A 23253-nucleotide genomic window follows, 5' to 3' on the forward strand; every position below is an offset into this window, starting at 1 on the left:
CTCTATCCTCTAGGGAGGTACGTGGTTGTATCCTTAGGTGTCTCTTGTCTCTCTCTCTCTCTCTAATTTCCATCTTCATCTCAGCACCCACACCAACACCCACATCCATCCCCATAACCATGACCATACCTGCACCTACACTTACCTACATCAATTAAATGCACAGATTCCCAAATTCAATTTCCTTCCTTCAAATCTCTGCTCTGCTCTATTAGCTGTGCATACTTGAGCAAGTTAATTAGCCCGCCTATGCCTCTGTTTCCTTGTTTGTAAAATTGGGATAATAATAGTACTTACTGGATAAATTAGGATAAAGTGAAGTCATACACAGAAAGCATTGAGAAGAGGAACTGGCACATGGAAAACACCATGTAAATATTTGATGTTATTATTATTATTGGCTGTTTTCCCTACTGGAAGATAAAATCCACATTATGCTGCATCTCCTGGTGCTTAAACAATGCCTGACACATAGCCGGCCTTAAATGTATGTTGTATGAATGAATAAATGAATCTATTGAAGAAGAAAAAAAGAGGGAAGAATCTGATCTATTTTAAAAAAAGATTCTCACCTTTCACACTGCCTCTGGTAAAGGTCTAGGTCCTTCTCAAGGTAACTTACGCCTGTTTGGGGCTTTCCTATTATCTAGGGAGGTGAGAACCAGGTCTTACTTCAGTGGGTTTTTCTAATCCAATTTACCCTACCTCCGGGTCCCCAAGCCTGTTGGGTGACCTGGTCCTGGGAAAGTCTCAGCTTTTACCTCTAAGGAATTCCTGCTCTTTCCTCACAGAATCTTGGATACTTCCCAACATTCAGGATAACCCTAAAGTTCCCAACTCTGAGAACCTAGTATGTGAGTAGTGGGTGGGTGTTATTGTTTGGTTGTAAGTTGTTCCCAAAAAGCTCACATGTGAGACAACACAAGAAGGTTCCGAGGAGAAATGATTGGGTTGTGAGATTTTTAATACAATCAGTGATTTAATCCCCTGATAGGGATCAAATGAGTGGTAACTGAAGTGGTGGGGTGTGGCCGAAGGAGGTGGGAATTGGGGCGTGGCTTTGGGGTATATATCTGTAACTGGAGTGTGGAGTCTCTCTCTGCTTTCTGATCCCCTTGATGTGAGCTGCTTCCCTCCACCATACTATTCTGCCATGATGTTCAGCCTCACCTCCAACCCAGAGGAATGGAGCCAGCCTTCTATGGACTAAGACCTCTGAAACTGTGAGCCCTCAAATAAACTTTTCCTCCCCTACAGTTGTTCTGGTTGGGTCCTTTTAGTCACAGTAGTGAAAAAGCTGACTAAAACAGCGGGGACATCTCCAGTGGGGAGGGAGGGAGCAGTCAAGTTCAGCTCGTGTGGGTGTGTGACTCTGAGTGGCTCTCCCTGCCCGGAGGCAGCCATTTTTCCCACCTGACTTCCTCCCGCTTACTGCCATGGTCTTCTTCCAGTTGCTGGCCTTACCTCTGCAGTCAAGGGTGACCTGTCCTGATGGAACTAGCTCTCCCCACTCTCCCTACTGTTGTGGCACTCACTGCTCTCCTCCCCTGCCACCCTAGCTGCTGTCCTTCTACCTGGAGGCTTTCATTCTAAATCATCTCCCCCAATACATCCTGAGCGACCCTACTAGACAATGCTCCCTCTTTGATAAGAAGCTTTGATTCATTTTTTCCTCCTCACCTTTCAGTCTGACTTTTTGGTTTTTGTTTTTCAGTACTGGGGACTGAACCCAGGAGCCCTCTACTACTGAACTATGTTCGCAGCCCCATTTTATTTACTGTTTATTCATTTATTTAATTTTGAAATGAGAATCTCATCAAGTCTCAACTAACCTTGAATTTGTTCTTCTCCTGCCTCAGCGTGGTGAGTGGCTGGGATAACAGGCATGCAAGGTTACCTCGGCACCTCTCAGTCTTTCTCCTCCTGACTTTCCTCTCTCTGCCTCAGCACAGGGTTGGACTCCAGATGGCTTGTTTATTTAATTTTAATCTACAGCGTTGTAATAAGCCCCCATGGCAAAGAGGTGAGCCCCACAGGTAGCAGCAGAGCATTTGAGTACTGTTTGGTCCCACCCAAGTAAGGAATTAGGGCTCCATCCCTTGGGGTGTTAAGGTCCTGAGTCTGGTCAGTGAGTGGCCAGGTAACCTAAGATGGGTTCACATATAACAGTTTAGAAGGACTCAAAGTCTTGGAGCACAGGTGAGTTTTCTTCTGCTAGAAAAGCCAGAAGCATCATGCAAGTCGCCCCCCCCCCCCCAGCAAAGGAGCAACTAAAGCATCTCTTTCACCTGCATGTTCCCGATAGTCAGGCTGCCCTGCCAATGCTGGCTTTGACCAGAGATGGGGAGAGTCCCTTTCCCCTGATGGACCTTTATATTATTAATTAATTTGTTTTTTTTATAAGACAGTGAGAGAGGGATTCTCTCTAGGAGAAAGGTATATAAAAATGTCTCAAATTTGAAAAACATTTTTCTCTTCTGAGGAAGAATGCATGCTTACTACCACATAATATTCCTATTAGAAGAAGACAGAGTGTTGACTACTTTATAAAACATTGACCACCATGGCTTCTTAGCCCTCTGCTAGAGAGGTGATTTTTGTTTCCGAAATCTGAATGGGGGAACCTCTGCTGTCAATCTGCCCCAGTCTCAGTGGGGGTGGCCCGAGCACCCCTCAGAGTGAAACCTGGCCATTGCTTCCCAAGGGATGAAAGGACCCAACCTGCTCTTTTAAAACCAAAACTACTGTCTGCAATAATATCTCCAAGTTCAAGTTTTCTTTCATCCTTTAGAGGTCCTGAAAAGGGAATTTCTACCTTCCATAGAAATGTTTCCCTGTAGTGCGTATGTGGCACTTTTTAGAATAGAGAGCGATGCATAAGTAGTATTGCAGACCGTGGTATGTTTGTTCTTTACCCTTTTGATTTTTTGTTAGAGAGAGGAAATCAGACAGGAACTCTGGTGGCAGTGTGTCCTTTGACCCTTGTTGTATGTGTAGGAAGGTGAGTAGAATCAGGGAAATGCAGTAGTGATGGGGGAAGGGGCTCTTAGTTTAGACAGGGTGGTCAGGGGATGCCTCTCTGAAATGAGGGAATGAGCCATGGGAAGAACATTCCAGGCAGAGGGAACATAAACGCAAACTCCGAGGAGGAATGTGAGTGTCACATTGGGGGGTCACCAGGGAGGTACCAATGAAGTGATCTCTTGATACGATCCCCCCTAGGTTGAATGCCCCTGAACAGGCCCTGTTATGTCCAGATCAGGGTTCCTGGCCTCCATCTCTGACCTTTCCCCCACCCCTAACCCTCCCCAATGGCAACGATCCTGGGGTCAGGGGCCTAGCAAACCTGCTCCTCTGCTTTTCTCTCCAAGACTCAATTGCTTTGGTGTTAGCTCAGGACCCTGTTCTCCTCTTCCTTCCCAGGCCTGATATTTTAATTCTCAAAACCACCTGTAATTTTTTTAAATAGCTGAAATTGACTTTTTCCATTGCAGTTATAGCAATTCTGCTTTTCTTTGAGGCAAAGCAGATGCCTTGCTGCAGTCCCATACAAGGCAAGGCGGGGACAGAAAGAAACATAGCTTACTACTTTGGCTATTTGCCACCACTCCTTCCCCAGTCCCTGGAGCTCTGGTTTGTATACCTTCAGTTCCACAAAATTGTCTTCTGAAATTATGACCTGTGACTTTTCAATTTCCGAAAGCAATGACTGTTTCCCAGTCCTCATCTTAAAGGACTTACCTGCAGAATCAGGTACCACGGACCATATAATGCTTCCAGAAACTACCTACCTTTCTCCACTAACTACTTGCTAACTCAATGTGCATATAATGATGGCCCACCATGAGGCACTGATGCAAATTCTGGATGTTGAGATTAAACACACACACACACACACACACACACACACATACACACACACACCACACTTTTTTTCTGGAGGGAACCATAATCCAATAGGAGCTGAGCAGGCAGGGGTGCTGAGGAGGGCACCTAACCTGGCTGGTGATGGGTCAGGGAGGCTTTAGCATGCTGTGACTAATTTTGCATAGCCTGATTCTTCCCTTCCTGTGCTTTCTGCTTGCCTTGATGGCTCAGTCTTCTTGTCCTGCCTCTTGACTGGACATTTCATATGTTTCCTCTGGCATGTTTCTCTTCTGCATTTTCTCCCTTGAAGGTCTTGTCCTTTTCTTTTCTCCGACTTTTTTATTGGTGCCTTGGAGTTGTACATGACAATGGGATTTGTTGTTACATATTTGTACCTTCACAGAATATAGCAATAAAATGCAGTCCCATATATAAATCACTTCCTCGCATCTCCCTCCCCGCCTCCCATCTCTTGGTGTCCTTTCCTCTACTGATCTCCCTTTGATTTTCATGAGATCCATCCCCACCTTTCTTGTAGATCTTGTCCTTTCTTATGGCTTCTGCCCTGCACATGCCCCCCATCCTTGTCTTCAGTCTGTTCTTGCCTCCGGAGTCAGACCCTAACTTACTTGCCCTTTCAGCTCCTCACGGTTGGGCTTCTGGAGTTTCTTTCCTTTCCAGCCTTTTCAAAAATCAACACTGCTTAAATTTTCTGTCCTGATTTAAGAGAAACAATTTGCTCTGGGCACTGAGCATCCCCACATGTTCTTCCCAAGCATTCCAGGAATGGGAGGCCCCGATTGTTCTTTGCCAGGTCATTATTTGGGATTATGTTTATAGCTAACAAAAAGGGGAAGTGATATCTCCTCCGAGCCAAAGAGCAGGTTTGCTTCTGCTCACTGTAACCACTGTGGCTTCCCCATCTCAGGGTTCCTCTCTCTTAACACTGTGCCCGGCATGTGCCGTCATCCTTGATTCACCATCATGGAATTGGGTGAGCATGGGGAGCCAAGGCAAATCGACACAAAGTTCTGGGTATTTCACCAGATGTAATAAAGCTCTTGGCCTCTGGCCCATGAGTCTCTTATCTTTTGAAAGAATAACTTGTGTTTTTTTTTAAAAAAAAGGTGAACTAAAATGACTGGAGATGTAGCTTGCCTAACTTCTACAAGGCCCTGGGTAAGGAAGGAAGGAGGGGAAAGGTGAGAAAGCAAAAGGATAAAAATGGAAAATATATTCTTGGAGCAAGTGTTCCACTATTTAAAAAAACTTAAAGAGTTGGTTAAGCAAACAGGAATTCATGTATTGAGTAGCACCCCAATCAGAAGTGGTTTGGAAGCTCCACCAGGGGAATGCAAGGGGGAAACTTTTATAGGAGGAATAGAGAAGAAAAGCCAAGGAAAACCCTTGATGGGTTGCAGTCATACAGTTGCCTTATTTGGTCTATCCCACGGCAGAGTGTCTAGTTATAGGATTATAAGTTGATGGCCGCTTCTGAATAATTTAATTTAAATTCTGTTTTTCTTTAATATTGGTATTTATAAGAAATAAGCTCAAATTAAGTTTAATTTGCAAATGTGCAAATCACACAAGGTTAAGTTATTTATGAGGCCTGTTTTGTTTTGTTTTTTCCTGCTTAGGGATTCTTCAGGTCAATTTCCATTTTAGTTTACTTTAACAGTTGTAAACTTATAAGACGTGTAAAATTTGAGACCTTGCATCATTCTTAACAAGTGTCACCTCTAAGGTGCTAAGTTAAATAGCCTATTTATTATTGCTAGGCAACCAGGTTGCTCTTTTTATCCTAAGTGGCATCTGAGCATTACTTTTCCCATGGCAACCCCATTTCTTCCTCTCCCCACTGATCACCACCTTTGGCCTGTGTCAGTCCTTCTCTAGGTTCAAGCTGAGTATTTTCCAATTACTTCCTGGGCTAGAGTCCTACTCCCTAAATGGAAACCTGAAACTCTATTGGAAACCAGTGTGAGCTGTTGCTCAGATTTCAGCTGATCTGCCTATTCACTCACCCAACACTCTAGGGCCTGTTACAGTTTAGTGTATCCAAGTAGACTCCTTTATGCTTGTCCCAAATGTTCCTAAGCCACCCCTAAAGCCTTGTCCTGAAACTAGCAGTCTCGCACTTTGGTTGGCCAATAATAAAGGCTTACATTTATCGATCACCTACTATATGCCATCCAAGACTACACAGTTGGTGAGCTGTAAAGGCAAAGTTTGCTCTTGGATGGTCTGTCTCCAAGACCCTCTGATGTCTCTTGCTGAAAGGAACTTTCATGTGTATGTCTTGCCCTCATTTCCAGCTCCTGATCTGTCTTTCTTAGAAAGGAAACCATGTCAAAATGCTATTTGGTCACTGACCTGAACAACTTGTAAACCTCCCTAATCAAATCCTTTTAATTATTATTAGTAGTATAATATTAACAATCATTATGAATATCAGTTAATAATAATGGTTTTCAGGGAAGAATTTGGCCATGAAATGAGTGCTCAATTTGTCAATATGTCAATAGGAAAAGTTTTTCAAATCATATCTTCACCTTAATATTTTTTGTTTTCTTTTTATGGAAAAATGAATAGTTGTACTATATTCCATACCAATATAATGTATATAAAGTACTCTGAACTTGATTTTAAGGTTCTGGATCTGGCAGGTCTTAGCTATGTGACTTGGTGAGGGCCCATTTCAGTTCTGGGAACTCCATGTTTCCCATTTGTAGAGTGAAAACCAGAAGATCTCTAGGTTTGTTTTCGGAGGTGACTCCGTGTCTAACAAAACAGTGTTAATTCTCCCATAATAGCAGAACACTTGCTCCAAGAATAGTACTTTCCATTTTTATCCTTTTGCTTTCTCATTTTTCCCCTTCCTTCCCTTCTTCCTTTTCTGTGTTAACAGCATTAAAACACAATCACCCAAACATAAAATCTCAGTCATATTTGACTCTCTGTTTTTCTATCAATGCTCTGTTCAATTCATTACCCATATCCTCACTTTTACTTCCACTCCCATTGCCACGGTCAAGTTCAGGTATTTACCACCTCACGTTTCCACTTCCATCTCTTCCTGTGTTTTCTCTTCAAGCCTTTAACATATTTTTATAAAAGTTGTAATCCTGGTGCTCATGAAATTTAGTATTGTGCCTTGTTATCAGTTAACAAGCCTTTAACTCTGTATTAACATGGCCTGTGGCATGCGTGTTTTAAGAGTGTGCGCACTTGTGTGTGCCAGCACTGATAATGATTCCATTGCGGAACATTAACATTGCTTCGAGGCAAATGAGTATCTTGTTAGGCTGTTCTCTAGCTATAATCATTAGATATAAGAAGTCAACTCAAATTACCTTCAGCCAACTGGCGAATTTTCAGTGATGATGGGGTATTACAGAAAAGGAGGGGAGGCAATGGACCTTGGTAAGGTCTGCACCTTGGTAACCTCATCACAGATGGGCTTCTTCTGGGTGCTTCTGGGCAGAGGGTGGGGGTATGCTTCATTTTTCAGCCAATTTGCTTTCTGTTGCTTGGGCCCCCTGGTGGAAGAAGATGGATGGCTCCTTCCCTTTCATTTCTATACATTATATCTCTTTCTTTCAAGAGCTCATTTTTGACAATATAGTCTCTTTGTCCCAATTCCACATTCTGGGAGAAAAGCTCAGGTTGGCTTTGTTTGAACTGGCAATCTATGTTTTGTCAATCAACTTGGGTCACACTGGACAAAGGTCCTGGGGCTCAACTTTATGGGTGAGGAGGTCAGTGAAGATGATCATGGTAAGCTGACATCCTGCTCAAGATGTCTGTATTTTCCTTAAGGTAAATTGTGAGAACCCTATCTATGTCAACAATGGTGGCCCCGGGGAGTGGCACACCACAAGGATTTGAAATAACAAGTTGGTGTAATCACTGGGAGAGTGGGTGTCAAATCTGGCCAAGCTACTTATAGCAAATAACTCTACAGGAGAGCTCCATTGTTCTTTAGAAAAAAGTCTTTGGGTCTTTCCAAGTTCTGTGCCATAGAATATTAAAGAGAAAGTGTTTAGCTTGAAAAAAAATTAAAGAGAATTGTTGGTAACATAGTTATCTTGCTCTTAGAGAAGGTCAATATGAAATTTTCTTTGGGAGAAAAAAGTAAATAAAACCTGCCTTCCACTTTACAGTCTACATGAACCAGTGTGGGTTTGCCATTTGTAAAGCAGTGGGGCCATTCAGACTAGGGGAAACCAATATTTTTATTGGTTTGAATAAGGCCCTTTTGGAATGTTTGGTTTTTAATTAATATTGCTTTTTAATATGTCCAATAGGATGGTTTGCCTTTGTATTAGTACAAGGGAGTCACTTTGTTGGATGGGGTTATTAAACTGTCCAGTTTAGTGGTGCAGAATGGTTATCAAATGCGAATATTTATTTAGCTTTATTACTATGTGACACACCTTCTGGCAGTAACTGACAATTATTTGGGCCCTTCTAAGAAAAGCAGAAGGGCCCAAATAAATTTCATTTATTTGAAATGAAAAACAATATGAAACAGGGAGCAGCCCCCCTTGACACTCCCAAACCTGAGACTGAAACTGCCACAAGATAAATTCTACTGCTTCTGATTAGACAGAGGGCTATGAGACAGGCTGTACGTGAGACTCATACCTGCCAAGCTCTTTATTTGCCCAGTGGATGCCACTTGAATAAAACTTGTAGAATTATCATCTTATTGAACTCTCAAAATAATTGGGTAGTAACCACAGCAGATGGTCCAGTGTTGTAGAAGAGGAAACCAAGACTAAAGGGCTGTGATGTGTTCAATGTGGAGCAGCTAGTGAGCAGCCGGACCAGAATGAGAACTGGGAGCTCCTGATTCTCTGGCCCCTGCTCTTGTTGGAATCTTTTTTTTTTTTTTTGTACCAGGGATTGAACACAGGGGTGTTCTACCACTGAACCACATCCCCAGTCTTTTTACTTTGTTAAAAAAAATTTTGAGACAGGGTCTCACTAATTTGTTTACAGCATTGCTAAATTGCAGAGACTGGGAACCTGTTATCCTCCTGCCTCAGCCTCCTGAGCTACTGGGATTACAGGCATGTACCTCCATGCCTGGCTTGGAATCTTTATTGTGGTTATGTAATTGGGTCCATTCTTAACTCTCAACCATGGAGTCAAGATTAGACATATACTGATGGACACTGTTTCCAGTTTTCAGTGCTAAGAAAATCTGAAATAGCTTGCTTTCATAGAGGATGGGTTAAATTAATTATCAGATGTATTGCTGCATCTATAAAAAAATAAAACTGTATACTGATATGGAATAATCACTAAGAAATATTTATAGTACTTTTTATTTTTCATGTACTTTGAGACTTATAAGAAATTCCAAAATAGTAGAGTTTCTGTGTGTTTTTCATTCAGTTTTCTTTAGTTACAATATTATATGTAACCATAATACATTGTTAAAACAATTAATGGACAATTAATTGTGCAATATTATTAATGCAAACAGAAGTTGACTTTGCATGAATTTCTAAAAATATTTTTAAGTAAAAAGAAAGGTGAGAGAGTGTATGCTATGCACCATATTTTATTTTAAAGTGAAGGACTGTGGGTTTATTTATTTCCATATGCCTAGCATATCTTTGGAAGTATATATAAGAAACTAGACACGTTGGGTAGCCTCTAGAGAATACTGGGCAGCAAGATACAGAAGAGACAGAGAGAATTTAAACTATGTATTTTTTTTATTCCAATCTATTTTTAAAAGTAAATAGGGCTCTTCGTATGTATTCAGACAGAGAATTTCTAAATTATATTTTTGAGTGACAAATGCAAGATAAATAAGTGTGCATGTACACCATTTACAAAACAGGGGGGGAGGGAGTGGAATTTATATGTATTTTTGCTTCCATATGCATATCTAATAAGAAACTGGTGACATTGGTTTTCCTCTCAGGAGAAAACTAGGCAGCAGGGGACACAAGTGGGAGGAAGAACTTCTACTATACATCCTTTTCAATTTAGACTATATGATTTTAATTTCAACAAAATAAAAAAAATTGAAAAAAGTTAAATCCTAAAAATTATTTTACTTTGTAATATGTTTTCCCTCTAAAATATTCAGCAGCTTTGCAGCTATTCACTGGCTGAAACCCAAATTCCTTGACATTCAGGTTTTTGTAACGGGGTCTCATTATTTCCTGCCTGGAGCGTTCTGTTCTACCCTAAAGTGTTTTATTCTCTTTCCTTATAACGGTACACATCTGGCATTTTTTTCTTCTCTTCTGCTCCCCAACCATTAAGCATCAGCTCAGGGGATGCAGTAGAATGTTGACCTAGGCTGGGTGAGGCCCTGGCCTTGATCCCCAGTTCTGAAGGAAAAACAAAAACAAAAACAAACAGTCAACTTGGGCTTACTTTTGTGAAGTTTCCCCTGCACTCCCCAGCCGTCTGTGATTTCTTTCAACTCCTATAACAATGTAGAGTCTGCCCTACATTTTGAGGTTCTTAGCCTAGGTTCTCCAGTGTTCTATGTACTCTATCTCCAAATAAGATGACCTAGATCCTTGTGGTGTCTGAGCATGACTATTTCCTGAAACTCCCTTTTCCCCGCCAAACCTTACACTTGGTTGATGTTCCTGTGATTTTTTTTAAACTAATCTCTTCTTTGTGAAAATTTTATTTCATGTATATGTTTGCTTGATGTGCTTAAGAATTCTGGAGCTGAAGTTGTAGCTCAGTGGTAGAGCACTTGCCTAGCACGTGTGAGGTACCGGGTTTGATCCTCAGCACCACATGAAAATAAATAAAAGTATTGTGTCCATCTAGAACTAAAAAAAAAGAAATACTTCCAAGCTGTATCATGGGAACAAGGAATTGTTCAGCAGCTCAAAAATACCCTAGCAGGAAAAAAAGTGGACAAAGTAAGAGATAAAACCCAAGAAATAAAACCTAGTGTTTGAAAACTAATGTAGTTTTAAATATAACATTTCTGAGAAACAAGATACATAATAAAAATTTCTTTTTTTAATTTGGCTCATTTAGTTGGCAGTCTTTTAGAAACTAGTCCCTATTTTCCTGGTAACCATGGTGAGTTAATTAGCCCTTCTGATGTGTTATCAACTAGTCCTCAAGGTTCTCATTTTGAGTGAATGGCAACATTGGATTTAAATTTTGGCAAATCTGATCTTAGATCCACATGTTTTCTAAGTCCTTGAGGACTATATTCAACTGTTCCTATATTGCATATTCCTTTCTGTACCTACTTCAGAGCTGTGTATCTATTAGGTGCAGACAATTGACATAGACAGTTTTAGAATTAAAGAAAAAAACCTTCTGAAAAAAAAAATCTTGATCTTTGAAACTGAAACTATGCAAACAAACAATAATACTAACAGCTTACATATGATTAAATCTTCACTTAGATAGGCACTGTATTTGAGGTAGATTAATTTTGTATTTACATTAAGTGAAGGAAGTGGCACTGTTATTATCCTCCTTTGCAGATGAGACTCAGAGGTTAAATAACTTGACAGCTAAATGAGAGAACCAGGATTCAAATGAAAACCTTTTGTCCGCTACTGGGTCTCTGTGATTAATCTTATGTTTATGTTATTGTTTTCCCAAAGTTTAGTCACATGGACAAATAACTTAATAATACTTATCTTTGTTTCCAAATAGATGGGATCATGCCCCAAAATGATTATTACAGAAATATGACATACTCAGTACTCAATCTTCCAGAATGAATAAATATATAAAAACTTGGTTACAAATGCATAGATACTTTTTCTGATTCAGCTCACAAGCCTAGCTCTCTTTTCCTGACTTGGTCTATTTTCTTTGTTGTTTCTAGTAATTTAGCATTTTCTGAGTACTACCTTTATCATCGACTGTGATATTACAACTTGTTTAACACTCTATGGTTTGCAATTACTCTTCATAAATATGAACTGCTTTTATTTCTTACAATGATGTCTTGGGTTTTACACTTATTTTCAGAAGAGAAAAGTGAGATTTAGGGTGGTAGCGCTTGGCAACTCATTGGAGGTTTTTGGAAAAGGGAGTGACATGAGCAGAATTGTGATAGAGATTAGTGTGGTCCACAGTGTGTAGGTTAGACAGTCGGGGTGGAGACCACATGTAGGCAGACCATGTATCTTTTGATTGCTTTGACTAGGCAATGTGAACCTGAACCAGGAGGGCATATCAAGAGTGAAACCTTTTTTCCTTTAACAAGAAATGTTTTCAAGGAGCATAATATCCTCCAGCCAAAATAATGTTGCTCCCACTTAGAACCTATGTGTAGGAGTCATTGTACAGGTGAAGCTACATAATTTAGACTTTGGAAATGAAGGAGTGCGACTATTAGATCAGCATACTCAAAACTAGGTAGTCATCCTTGACTATCTCTTTCAGCTTTGCTCTCCACATTCATTTGACCCACAAATCCTGCTGATTTCCCCTTCTCCTCCTCCTTCTCCTCTTCCTCTTCCTCCTCCTCCTCCTCCTCCTCTTCCTTCCTCCTTTTTTGAACCAGGGATTGAACTCAGGGTCACTTGACCACTGAGCCACATCCCCAGCCCAATTTTGTATTTTATTGAGAGACAGGGTCTCACTAAGTTGCTTTGTTCCTTGCTTTTGCTGATGCTGGGTTTGAAAACTCACCATCCTCCAAAGTCACTGGGAGTATAGGGGTGCACCACTGTGCCCAGCTGATTTTACCTTCTTAATGATGCTCAAACTTATTCCCTCTCTCCAATTTATCGTTTGGCTTCTTCAAAAGTTCCTTGACTTCCCTAGGCAATGTTAGGTGTCTTACATTTATTTGCTGATCATATTTATTTGATAAATAATTTTATTGTAGGACCAAGAATATATTCACATTGCATTGGATTCAGTTAACTTCTTTTTCACTTAACAATGAAATTAAAAAATTAAGTTGTAGATGGATACAATACCTTTATTTTATTTATCTTTATGTAGTGCTAAGGATTGAACCCAGTACCTCACTCATGTGAGATGAGTGCTGTACCACTAAGGCACAACCCCAGCCCAACAATGAAATTCTTAAGAGTAATGCTTCCTTAGAAAATTTTGGGCTTGAGCCCTTGGCCCATGCTCTTGATCCATGCTCTTGCCTGAAAAAGCAATGAGGGCAATGCTAGAGCACAGGAAAATATGTGAAATTGTGTAACTCTGCCCTGGCTTCACCTCTAGTCCAGCTCCTAGCAACTGTCCCTCTATAAATATTAATACCACACATCATGGGCTTGTTGTTTCTCCCTCTGGCAATGCCCACATTCTCGGTTACATTTATATTCCTCGATTTATCCTCAAGGTTTTTCATTCTTGAGATAGTCCACATTCTCCTTTGAATGTGCCTCTATTTTCCCAAATAAATCTCTATGTCTCTGAAAAAAATAAAAGAAAAAAGAAAATATTGGACTGTGTTTATAGCTCAGTGGTAAAGTTGTAAGCTTAGCTAGTGCAAAGCCCCAGTTTTCAATTCCCAGCACATACAGACATGCATTTTAAAAAAATTATACATCTGTAGTGCCTAGCATACAGGAAGGCAAATGATCTCAATATTGTTTAGCCTAACTGATAGAATAGCACATTCACTGCATTCTTACTATGTATTAGGCAGTTCATGAAAAGATTAGAAAGAAACAGTTTCTTGTGGAAGAAATCAGATGACAGCATGGAGGTGATATGATTAAGAGCACAACCAACTATATCGTCTTGAATCAATTATTTAATATCAGAATCTCACTTTCCTTATTTGTAAAAGGAGATCTATAACATATATAGCTTAATAAAAACAATGCAATTTGCAAATTCTTCCACACACTAAAATGAACGATTGTATTTAAAGCACTTAAGGTAGTGACAGTTGTAGTAGACACAGGTGGTTGTTATTATGAAGATGAGCCAAGCATAGACAAAACTATAATGCAAGGGTAAATTTTTAGGTGCTATTGGGCATTTAAGAGTTTCACAGAAAATGTGACTATATAGCTTGGGAATGACTCATGAAAATATTCAAGGTCAAGCCTTAGATATCTGTCTCTTAGAGCCTTAGAAATCAAGAAATCCTAGGTCTGGAGTCAAAAGCTCAAATATGACAGTGATCAGATTGGCTACACCTTAGAATCAGCCTGGGAACTGCAAAGGCAAATCAATGGCCAAGCTCGACCACAAAGGAATCAGAATTTCTAGGAATAGCTTGCATCCCTGGCAACATGAGTATGACTTTAAATCTCTTTGAGTAATTCTAATGTGCAGTTAGAGTCGAGAACTACTGCAATTTTAAATCATTGAGGGCAAGATGGGCGAACAGGAGGGCGAACAGGAGTGTAATTTCTTTCTTTCTTCTTCTTTTAAAATATTTTTTTAGTTGTAGTTGGACACAATACCTTTATTTTTATTTGTTTGTATTTTTATGTGGTGCTGAGGATGGAACCCAGTGCCTCGCACATGATAGGCGAGCGCTCTACCGCTGAGCCACAACCTCAGCTCCAGGAGTGTAATTTCTTATTAACTGTCTTCGATTGTTTCAATGTTTATTGACAGCTTTTTTGAAAAGGTCCAAAATTTCAGGTGAAATTTCCCAAATTTCAAAACGTTGGCAAGCATTTTAAAACGTTTAAGTCAGGACGGTGGCGCGATTTGGGAAGCTAAGGTTGAAGGATTCGAGCCCAGCCTCAGCAATGCAGCAAGATCCTATCTCAAAAAATAAAAAAGACTGGGGATGTAGCTCAGTGGTAGAGTGCCCCTGGTTTCAACCCCTCTGCAGACACACACACACACACGTCCAAAGAACACCAAGGTTGGGGACGGGAGTGGGGTCCGTCGGTAAAGCAAGCATGTATTGTCCCTCAGTTAGTACCATTCCTTCCAGTTCAACTCCCAGCTTTCAAGAAACGTGTTCTGAGTAGTTAGATAACTTATTCAAGATTATACAACAAATCACACAGAGTCGGGACTAAAACCCAGTTCTTTCAGATTTTATATTGCTTTTATGTGAAGAAAGGACCACTTTGGAGATGCGCTTTAAAAACAGTTAAGACTGCGGGAAGACAGGTCGTTTCAGGTTCAAGGAACTTGGAGAACTGTGCCTCCCAGCATCCCATCGCGGACCGCAACCCCAGATGATGACTAAATTGTGATAAGTAACATGAACGCCGAGATCTCAAGCAGAAAGGGGAGCCGACTACGCAAGATTATTCCACCAGCAGCGCCGCGGAGGAGCTGGGCGGGTTAAGAGCAATGAATTACGACCTCTGCTGGTCACGCTCACGACTCCTGCCGTAAAGCCCGTGTAGAGCGCATGCGCGCCTCTCCTCCCATTCGGATTACGGACCCGGTCACTGCGGTGGGGATCCACACTGCGTCGCCCGGCCGTCGCCATGGTGAAGCTGAGTAAAGAGGCTAAACAGAGGCTGCAGCAGCTCTTCAAGGGCGGCCAGTTTGCCATCCGTTGGGGCTTTATTCCTCTCGTGATTTACTTGGGTCAGTGGGAGAAGAGCCTGGGAGGAGACTTGAGGGAAGGAGTTGATGGCGTCTGCGACTCCATCTTTGGCCTTCGTGAGCGCGAGACGGAAACGTGATCCCGCCGTGCAGGTCTTCTGAGGCTGTCCGGTCTAGTGGGGTCGATTTGAACCGAATTCCCTCTTTTACTAGTGGTGTGGTGTTTAACAAGTGACGTAATTCCTCCCATTCTGTAAAACGGAGGCAAGATTTACTTTTCAGGATTGTCGTGGGGGTTAGATGATGACCCGATGCCTGTGAAAGTGATAACTATTTGGCACTAAGTGGGTTTTCAGGGCGTTTCTCTTCTTCTCCAGGTGGGTCTAGGCTTTCATCAGAAGAATGTATAATGTTTTCCTTTAGCATACTAGAGTTTATTTTCCTTTATGCACAATGATTCCCTTTCTTAAGACAACCATCATGTTAATTTTTTCATCCTAACGTCTAACTCAGGTTTTTTGAGATTTATGTTAAAGTTATCTTTCTAGAACTTATTCCTTGTTTATTAGTGTCGTTTCTTTTACACTATATACAAAATTTAACTTTATGTTTAAACCAATTCCAAGGTTCTTTAATTCACACTAAAACCTGCATCCACAGATTAATCTTATGTAATTCAAGACATTTTAGGGCTTGATTGCATATAGTGCTGTAAGATGTGGCAGAAAGTGACATTAAGCAACAAAAAGGTTTTAATGTGCCACCAGCTGAAAGACAGTTCTACATGGACTCTTGTCTTTCTGTAATCTTGTGTGTGGAGACTCTGATGACCCTTGGTTCCATGTTATCTTTTGGGGGTGTTTATAGAACAACCTTCCAGAGCCAAGGGGAGACATACTTTTAGCCCAACAGTTTATGGTTCCCTAAATGTAGGATTTATCTTCACTATATGTGCAGTTATCAGCTGGCCCTCTTCCTGGGGCTTTGGGTCAGGTCTTGGGTTATTGAAGATAATATGATGAAACTCTGACTACAGCTATCGCTGGGAATAATAAACTCTTGTCTGTGACTGACTCAGAACCTTGTGTCTTAAACTCTTGTGAAACTGGAAGGCTAGTTCGTTGTCCTGAAAATAGGGTAAAATTTCAGACCCCTCACAGTTTTTTATTTTAATCAGTTATTTAAGCAAATTAGCATATATCATCAAATCAAAATTTTGGGTGAGGGAATGGGAACCAGGGATTGAATCCAAAACACTTAACCTTTTTTAAATTTTTTTTTGTTTTTGAGACAGGGCCTTGCTAAGTTGCTGAGGCTGGCTTTGAATTTGCAATCCTTCATTGGGAGTGCCACTGCACACTGCCTCCTTTCTTTTGTATCACTAGACTTTGCTTTATAAAAAGAGAGGTTTGTTTGGAATAAAATATGATATCCTCAGTTTTGTTTTTGAAAAAGATTAGCTGTTGTTGGTTTTTTGGTCTTTGTGCTCTTTGTAGTCTGTCATCCAGTATGATTTGGGAATTGTTGTAACTTATTTCTGGGTAATGACCAATAGTGAAAAGTAGAGGATGCTAAGAGCTTCTGTGCTAATTGTGTATATGCTAGAATTAAGTAGCTGTTATTCCTTCTGATTAGTCCTGGACATAATTTCACATTCTAGTGAAGATTGGAAACTATTCTGTAGCCCCAGTATATCTAGATAGAGTTGATAGATCTAGATAGCTGTCCTAGGTTGGGTTTAAAAAAAAAAACCTTGAAGGTAGATTTTTTTTGTCTGCTAGAGTATTAATTAGTATTTTTTTTTCTTCACCCTCCCTCTTCCTTTCAGGATTTAAAAGGGGTGCAGATCCTGGAATGCCTGAACCAACAGTTTTGAGGTACTGTTCTTACAAATAAACATTACAGGGCAAATGCTCATATGTTAGTATTGAAACATTGAGAAACAAAAGAGTAACAGTGGTAGGTATTGACATGAACCTTTCACCAGGCATTATAAACTGCAGTAGTTTGTAAACTGTTTGGTCCCCTGCTTTGTCCCCTTCCAATTTTTTTTTTTTTTTGGTATAATTATATACTTGGTATAATTATAGTGAAACACATTTTAAAGGAAAAGAACTAATTTATTATATACTTGGTATAATTATAGTGAAACACATTTTAAAGGAAAAGAACTAATTTATTATTCTACCACATTAAATCGTGAAACTATTTTTAATTTTCTGTATTCCCATCTTATCTGTATTCACTTGAATACAACTTTTTACATAATTTTAGCAAAGGTATATAGGCTTCTGGGTTTTTTCCACCTAAAATTAGAATTGATGTCCAATGTATTTTCCACTTGAGGATTACTTAGGTTTTTCAGTATTATACATAACAATATAATTAACCTTTTTAATGCATATAATTTAGATTTTGATTTATTTTCTTATGATGCATTCTTATGGGTTCAGTAAGTCCAATATATGAACATTTGTGGTGCTAAAAATGCACTGTGTATTCCTTTCTCAGAAACAGTCTTGCTAATGTTGGATAAACACTTGAGGAAACACACACATGCGTATTATATATATGCATCCAAGCCTTTAACACATAGGCTTTTGGAGGGCATTCAAAATTCAAACTGCAGCTACTTTACATGTAGCAAACAGGTAAGTCTGATATTCCTGGCACTGTGATGACCAGACTACTGCATACTGGTGCTATGGGATTTCAGTTTGAGATTGTTTCACAGACATCTCTTGTAGTTTGCCAAAATACACTTCATTGGTTATTTGAGATCCTCGGATTGTTCCAAATTGTCCTCTAAGTCACTTTCCAGAGTGACAGAAAATAATAATACAGATTGAGTATTTTTTAAAAAATATTTGGGAACAGAAGTGTTTTGGAGATCAGATTTTTGAATAAGGGATGTTTACTCTATACTAATATTAATCATGGTCACCTACACTGTGTCAGCTATTGTTTTAGGTGCTTTATAAAAACATTATCTGTAGTTGTCATTATAGCCCTAGAGAACAGGTCACACAGTCAGTAGGTGGTGGAACATCTATCTCCAAAGGCTTTTCACTGGGACACTTGGACTCCTACAGGTAATCTTACCTGGTACTCAGCATAGAGTCATCTGATAGGAATTTTGTCCACCTCCTCTGCCTTACTGCTATCTCAGAGGTACTTTTTCTTTTCAAAAAAGTACCACCATATGCTGTCTTCCTCAACTTGTCCACTTTTGTGGTTATTATTTTCCCTGATAACCTTCTTCAACAAATGGTCTTCATTCGTTGCTCTTTTCTTCACCTACCTTTCTCCCTTTAACCCTTTGTGACATGTCTGCTTAAAACTGCTTTCAGAGCCCCACTAAGTTCCTTTTTTCTTAGCCCTTGTTCAAAGAGCTATTAATTTCCTTTTCTGTAAAACGGCCATTGAGATCATGTATCTGCTCTTAACTAACTGAGTGACCATAGACCAATTATTTCATAGGGAAACTACCTTAGGGCACATGATCATAGATGGAATTACTATGTGAATATTTTCTAAATACTGGAAATTATTATCAAATACCTTTCCCCAAGGCCACTAACCTTTCTCAGCTCCTCTTTCCTAAGTTGAGCATAGTAATACCTATTTCATAAGGTTGCCATGAGGATTGAATAAGAATACTGTCTGTAAAGTATTAACTGTGTTAGCAATACTTGTCAAATAATGTGATCAATAAACTATTAATAGTAATTTTTTAATCTTTTTGGTGATATTTTCTTTATCCTTCCCTCCTTCTATGATAACAATGCTCTAGCCATATGATATTGCATGCTAATCTTGGAATAAATAAATTATAAATAAATAAATAAATTATATTTTCAATGATATTGCATGCTAATCTTGGAATAAATAAATTATAAATAAATAAATAAATTATATTTTCATGACATTGTCTATTTGCTTGTGGTCCCTCAGTCTGGAATACTTTTTCCCCTAAGTTTCGACCTGATGGAAACCTGCTTCTAGAACAGCCCAATCTCAAATGTTGCCTCTGCCAAAACTTTCCTCCTGTCTGAAATTGATCAGATTTCTGTGTTCCCAGAGTATTCTTTGGTGAATGGCATTCTCTACCTTTTATTATGTCTGTTGTTTATTTTCATTACATGTTAATTAAATGACCCTTCTATCTTAGGTGATATAGGATTCAGAGGTGGGGCTGGAATGTATACTATTTTGGCTTCAGTTATCCCAGCCAGTTTTGATCTTCAGAGTTGCAGACTAGATGAAGCAACCCCTACCTAATTTTTCATTTTTTCACTTTATTGTTTTCTTAATGCTCCTTTCCTTTCTTGTGCTTTCTCAGTCTTTTCTGTCATATATTCTGGTTTCCTTTCCAGGTGTACTTATGTTTTAGGAAAAAATTGATTACCTGCAAAAAGATGTCCAGTTAATGGAATTTCATATATTGTACTGACTGTTCTGGGGAGACTACTAAAGAAGTCTTCCTGGGTTGCCTGCTTTGTACCCTGAAGGACCAGAATTGTGTATGCTTTGGTTTTATTAATATAAAATTAATATAATGTCTATTGTTTTACACATAAATTTATTATTTGTATAATATTTATGTAAATATTATAATTAATGATTTACTGATTTGTTTCCTTTGCCAAGTTGTTGGGTTTTTGAGATTTAGATTCATCTTACTGTCCTCCTTTTTCACCAAGATTGGTACATTGTATGTGGTCAGCAATTGCTATTTGATAGGAACAGTTATTCAAAATGCAGTATTTTAATGAATAAAGGGGTAATATCTTAGTAAAATATTACTAAGGCAAATAAATTGACTATCAGAATAATTATTTTCATTATCTGTGTAAGGCCAAGGAAGATTTTCTCTTTTATTTTGTGTTCTTATTACATTGAGGAACAGACCTAAATAGATGAAGAGTTTATTTTCATGTCTTAACTGTAAGCAAAAATACTTGGGGTTAAATAAAAATAGATGCAAGTTGGGGTTTTCTAGGCATAGAGAAATTTTTTAAAAATAAAAACTGCATTCTATTTTTATAATACCAGGATCAAACCCTTATACTGGCAAGCACTCTCCTACTGAGCTATATCTGCAGTCCTCAGAAATCACACTTCCAATCAGCAGGACTGTAGGATTTAGACTTGAAATACTTCATTTCTCCTTTATTGATTCTGTTGCTTCAAGATAGCAAATTGGGAGTTTGGGCTGCTTACAGGCTGCAATGTTTGGGGTCAGAATAAGTTGAAGGGGGAATTGAGGCAAATTGCTTAAGGATGTGGTTAAGAGCACCTAGGTCACATCTTATTCTTCTACTTATGATATGCAACCATCTCAAAGCCTCAGTTTCCACATCTTTAAAATAAGGATGGTAAATGGGACTTACAGAAAGCATTCAGTAAAAATGTTATTTCAGTATCATTGATATTGCATCTAATAATGATACTTTTATTATTTGGGTTCATTAATTTTTCTAGTTAATGCAAATCATTAATTATTTATCTTTTGATTGAGTTTACATATTAACTTAAAATAAGTAACCACACTCAAATGTAACAAATTGTGTTTATGGTTCTGTGTGTTTATTTTTTTATTATTTTGCTTCACGAGGTTGATTCTTAACTCTGAATTTGATAGATAAGCAAACATAAAAATTTATAAAATCTAGTTCTTAAGCTGTGTATAGAAAGTTTTTGTTTAGGGATTTAATTTATTTCTCCTCTTCACAAATATTTTAGCCTACTTTGGGGATGAACTGTTTTGTCATCTGGATTTGGAAGCAGTCATCCAACAGGAACAACATGGAAGGTGTATGCTCTGGCTGGGATAAGCAATGGGACATCGTTCAGACAGTCACCAATTGGATGGCACAGGGTTCTTACTTCTCAGATGCATCTGTGGCAGAGTGGAACCTCTCCTGACTTATTTATGATGGACTATATAAAAATAAATATTTTAACAGTGTTCTATATTGTGTCTTTTTTAAATAGAGCACACTAGAACTATAGCTAAAAACTAAGCCTTTTGTTACTTTTTCAAGACAGAATCTTGTATTTGCTGAGATGCCACCTTAAAAAACAAAAATCCCAATTCCTGGGCCACCACTTAACAAATGGTTTCTGGTTTTCCTTTGCAGTAAATACTAAGTCCCTCAGGGATGTTCTCAGATAAGAAGAATGGAGACAAGTTTCAGTTTGCGACAAACTGGGCTATTCCATTACATTGAAATGAAGTTCTGACTACAGGCAATAGGGGTTTTGGCATCTCTGTTGCTAGGGATAGGAATGGCATTGGGGAATTGTTATTTATTTAGTGAGTCAAAGATTTTCTTCTGGGGTCGTAGCAAACTAGAGTATCCAGTGAAGTGGCCCTGGGGATTACACAGGATGGTGACACTTCCTCTTCTGGTAGAAGAAAGGGCAGTTAATGGGAACTAGTTTTTAGTTCTAGATGCTGGTTTGTTGGGATCCTTACCTGTATTTTAACACTATTGTTTAGTTTTTTCTGTTCTAACAAAATAGCTATTTACTTAGTTTGAGAGAGAATGAATTAAGAAAATTAGAATCCGAAACAAGATATGACAGTTTGGGAGGGGCCCAGTGTTGGAATGTTTTAAATATCCAGTGTTTTAAGTATAGAATGATCATTTGTGAATATAATCTCTTTCAGGTGTCTGGATCTGTCATTATCAAAAAATTTTTTTCCCCTTAATTCTAATGTAAATGCCTCTGCTATTTAATCCTATTTCCTCAAGTTTTCTTACTTTGCCATGGAGACCGAGAAGACTGCAGGCTTATTGCATAAGGGGGTTTTGTTTTAAATGGAATTCTTGAGAACTGCAGGAAACCGTTTATGGTAAGCACTTCATGTAATTGCTTCACCATCTTTATGAATCTAGGCACATATGGTTTTGCTAAAAACTGAGCACAAGTTGTTAAGTCCCATAGAATTGCCTAAATTTGTGTCCCCACCCATCCCTTTCTGTTAAGCATGTTAAGTGAATTCTTGTTTGCTTAGTATTTTGGTGTTTTGTTTTTCTTTGTTATCCAGCGTTTTTAGAAATTAAAGCAAAGCTGTGGTGAGTGTTCATTTTGATAAAACAGTAATGTGGATAAAATGTAACTGGTTTTGTAGTGTTTTGGAAGTTACCTTGTAGCTGTCTACAGAGCATTTGCTTTTAAGTAAGGAATTCTGAATATCCCGGGTGAGGAAGCTAAGGAACAAAGTTTAAGCCTTGTTCAAAAGGCATAGGATATGAGCTGAGATAGCACACACTCTAATTGGTGTACATATATCAAAGTGTTAAATGTTTGAAGCTAAGCTCCTGTATTTTATTGTATTTTAGATTTTAGGGCAATGCAATCCAGAATGACAAATGTTTATGGTCTGTTTTGTGCTAGGAGCTAGAAAGTCCTTAAGATTATTCTCAACCTTGATTTGCTCAGGGAAAACCACCAAGCTGATAGGACTTGATTATGAGTCCTGGCAAGGCTATGTAGTTCATAGAACCCTTGGTGAAGAAGTCACATGATATTTAGGCTTCTACTAAAACAAAAGCAGTAATTGTTGCCCCCAAAGCATTACTATGTAAACCAGTGGTTTTTATAGCTCTAAAACTAGTATTAACCAGAGATACATAAGAAATGAATATATTCAGGTCCCATCCCAGATGTGAATCAGAAATAGGTGGTGAGGCCTTGGGTGAAGCATGTTTTCACTTTTTCAGCTATTATTTAAAATTAAACTTTATTTTGAGAAAATTGTATGTTATATGTAGTATAAGAAATGATACAGAAAGATCTCTGTACCCTCTACCCAGTTTGCTACAATAGTTACGTCTTGCAAAACTAGTATAATACCGGGTTATTGGCACTGATACAGTCAAGACAGAATACTGTACCCAGAAAATGTTCTCTCAG

The 23253-nt window shown here is 38.9% G+C and overlaps 1 protein-coding gene across 1 annotated transcript; it reads left to right on the forward strand.

Moving 5' to 3' along the window:
* Positions 1 to 15203: 15203 nt before the first annotated feature.
* On the forward strand, positions 15204 to 21298 carry TOMM7 (translocase of outer mitochondrial membrane 7). The gene is made up of 3 exons (XM_081288081.1): positions 15204 to 15369; positions 17156 to 17204; positions 21073 to 21298. Exons 1-3 carry the CDS (start codon positions 15267 to 15269, stop codon positions 21086 to 21088), a joined length of 168 nt encoding a protein of 55 aa, XP_081144207.1. The 5' UTR covers positions 15204 to 15266; the 3' UTR covers positions 21089 to 21298.
* The last annotated feature ends 1955 nt before the right edge of the window (positions 21299 to 23253 follow it).

This window comes from Spermophilus citellus, assembly GCF_964194105.1.
Source record: "Spermophilus citellus genome assembly, chromosome: 3".
In the NCBI taxonomy this organism is placed as follows: Eukaryota; Metazoa; Chordata; class Mammalia; order Rodentia; family Sciuridae; genus Spermophilus; species Spermophilus citellus.

Coding starts and splice junctions, on each gene's coding strand:
- TOMM7 (XM_081288081.1), top strand. CDS start 15,267: ATGGTGAAGCTGAGTAAAGAGGCTAAACAGAGGCTGCAGCAGCTCTTC. Junction 15,370..17,155: donor TCCTCTCGTGATTTACTTGG/GTCAGTGGGAGA, acceptor TCTTCCTTTCAG/GATTTAAAAGGGGTGCAGAT.